The sequence below is a fragment of the Trichinella spiralis genome, assembly GCF_000181795.1.
Source record: "Trichinella spiralis strain ISS 195 chromosome Unknown Scfld4598, whole genome shotgun sequence".
NCBI classification, from domain to species: domain Eukaryota; kingdom Metazoa; phylum Nematoda; class Enoplea; order Trichinellida; family Trichinellidae; genus Trichinella; species Trichinella spiralis.
The window spans coordinates 1-1043 of NW_003531537.1; the positions used below are offsets into that span (position 1 = coordinate 1).

A 1043-nucleotide genomic window follows, 5' to 3' on the forward strand; every position below is an offset into this window, starting at 1 on the left:
AATGCATTAGTCCATAGGCGGGGACAAGTCTTCGTTTTCCGTGGCCCCGATCCTGGGTGGTCTAAATGGATAATATCCCCAGGGGAGGAAAACCAGACGATCTGGATATAACAAGTATTGCGCGTAAGGTTGTTTCTTTTCAAGTTTTTTTGAAAAGAAAGAATAATTTTTTAAAACGGACCAAAACAGACATCATCGAAAGCTTTCAATTAGCAGAAATTAAGCCAGGTCATGAGATCGACAGGGAACCCGGCAGCGAGATCATTTGGCCATACACCAAATTGAAGGTATTTTTTCTTCAACAAATTCAAAAATGGTCTCAATTTCGCAAATCTGTCATGTTTATCGAGTTCTTCATTGTTAGCCAAATGTAAGCAGCGTTTCAACTGACGAAATCTGAACAATATTTCCCCTCCCAATTACAGTCAAAAAGTGCAATCACAAGCACAAACCTGCGTTTCGACATGGCATTGTAAACAAGAGGCACGTATACGTCGTCAGTGAATTGCCAATACATGTCTTCTTCGGGCAAATCATAATGACCAGAGAAAAGCAGCAAGGCCAAAAATGTCTTCATCTCCTCTTCGTCAACACTGAAATTATCTCCAAGAGTGTCCAGGCCGTATCGATTGGTTTCAGTTACAATGTGCGTGATAATTTCCTCATCAAAAAATTTTTCAAAAACATCACGTGGAGACCAATCTGTAATTTTGTGAATAATAATAATAATAATAATAATTTAGCTTTGATATTTTTCAATACTTTGTAAACAATCGCGCAGCATTGTCATGTCAGGTGTTTTTACTTCTTTTTCAGCATCATGGAGGTAACCTGCATTCACTGCTTTCCAAATCACCGCTCTGTCAGTCTCCATTTGCTGATATTTTCAATTTTTTTACCCATTTCTAAATTTTAACTTGATTAAATAGAAATAATCATACTTTGAAACTGTTACCCGATGATTTTTCCCTCATACGCATCAACGTCACTTATTTTGTGATGGATTCACACGACCAGAACATACACCTCGCCTTGGAAAAGTC

General features: G+C 38.0%; 1 protein-coding gene across 1 annotated transcript; it reads right to left on the reverse strand.

Moving 5' to 3' along the window:
- Positions 1 to 209: 209 nt before the first annotated feature.
- Positions 210 to 874, reverse strand: Tsp_15189 (piggyBac transposable element-derived protein 2). Its single transcript, XM_003367238.1, has 3 exons — positions 763 to 874; positions 453 to 702; positions 210 to 396 (listed from the first exon to the last, which is right to left on the reverse strand). Exons 1-3 carry the CDS (start codon positions 872 to 874, stop codon positions 210 to 212), a joined length of 549 nt encoding a protein of 182 aa, XP_003367286.1.
- Positions 875 to 1043: the final 169 nt, after the last annotated feature.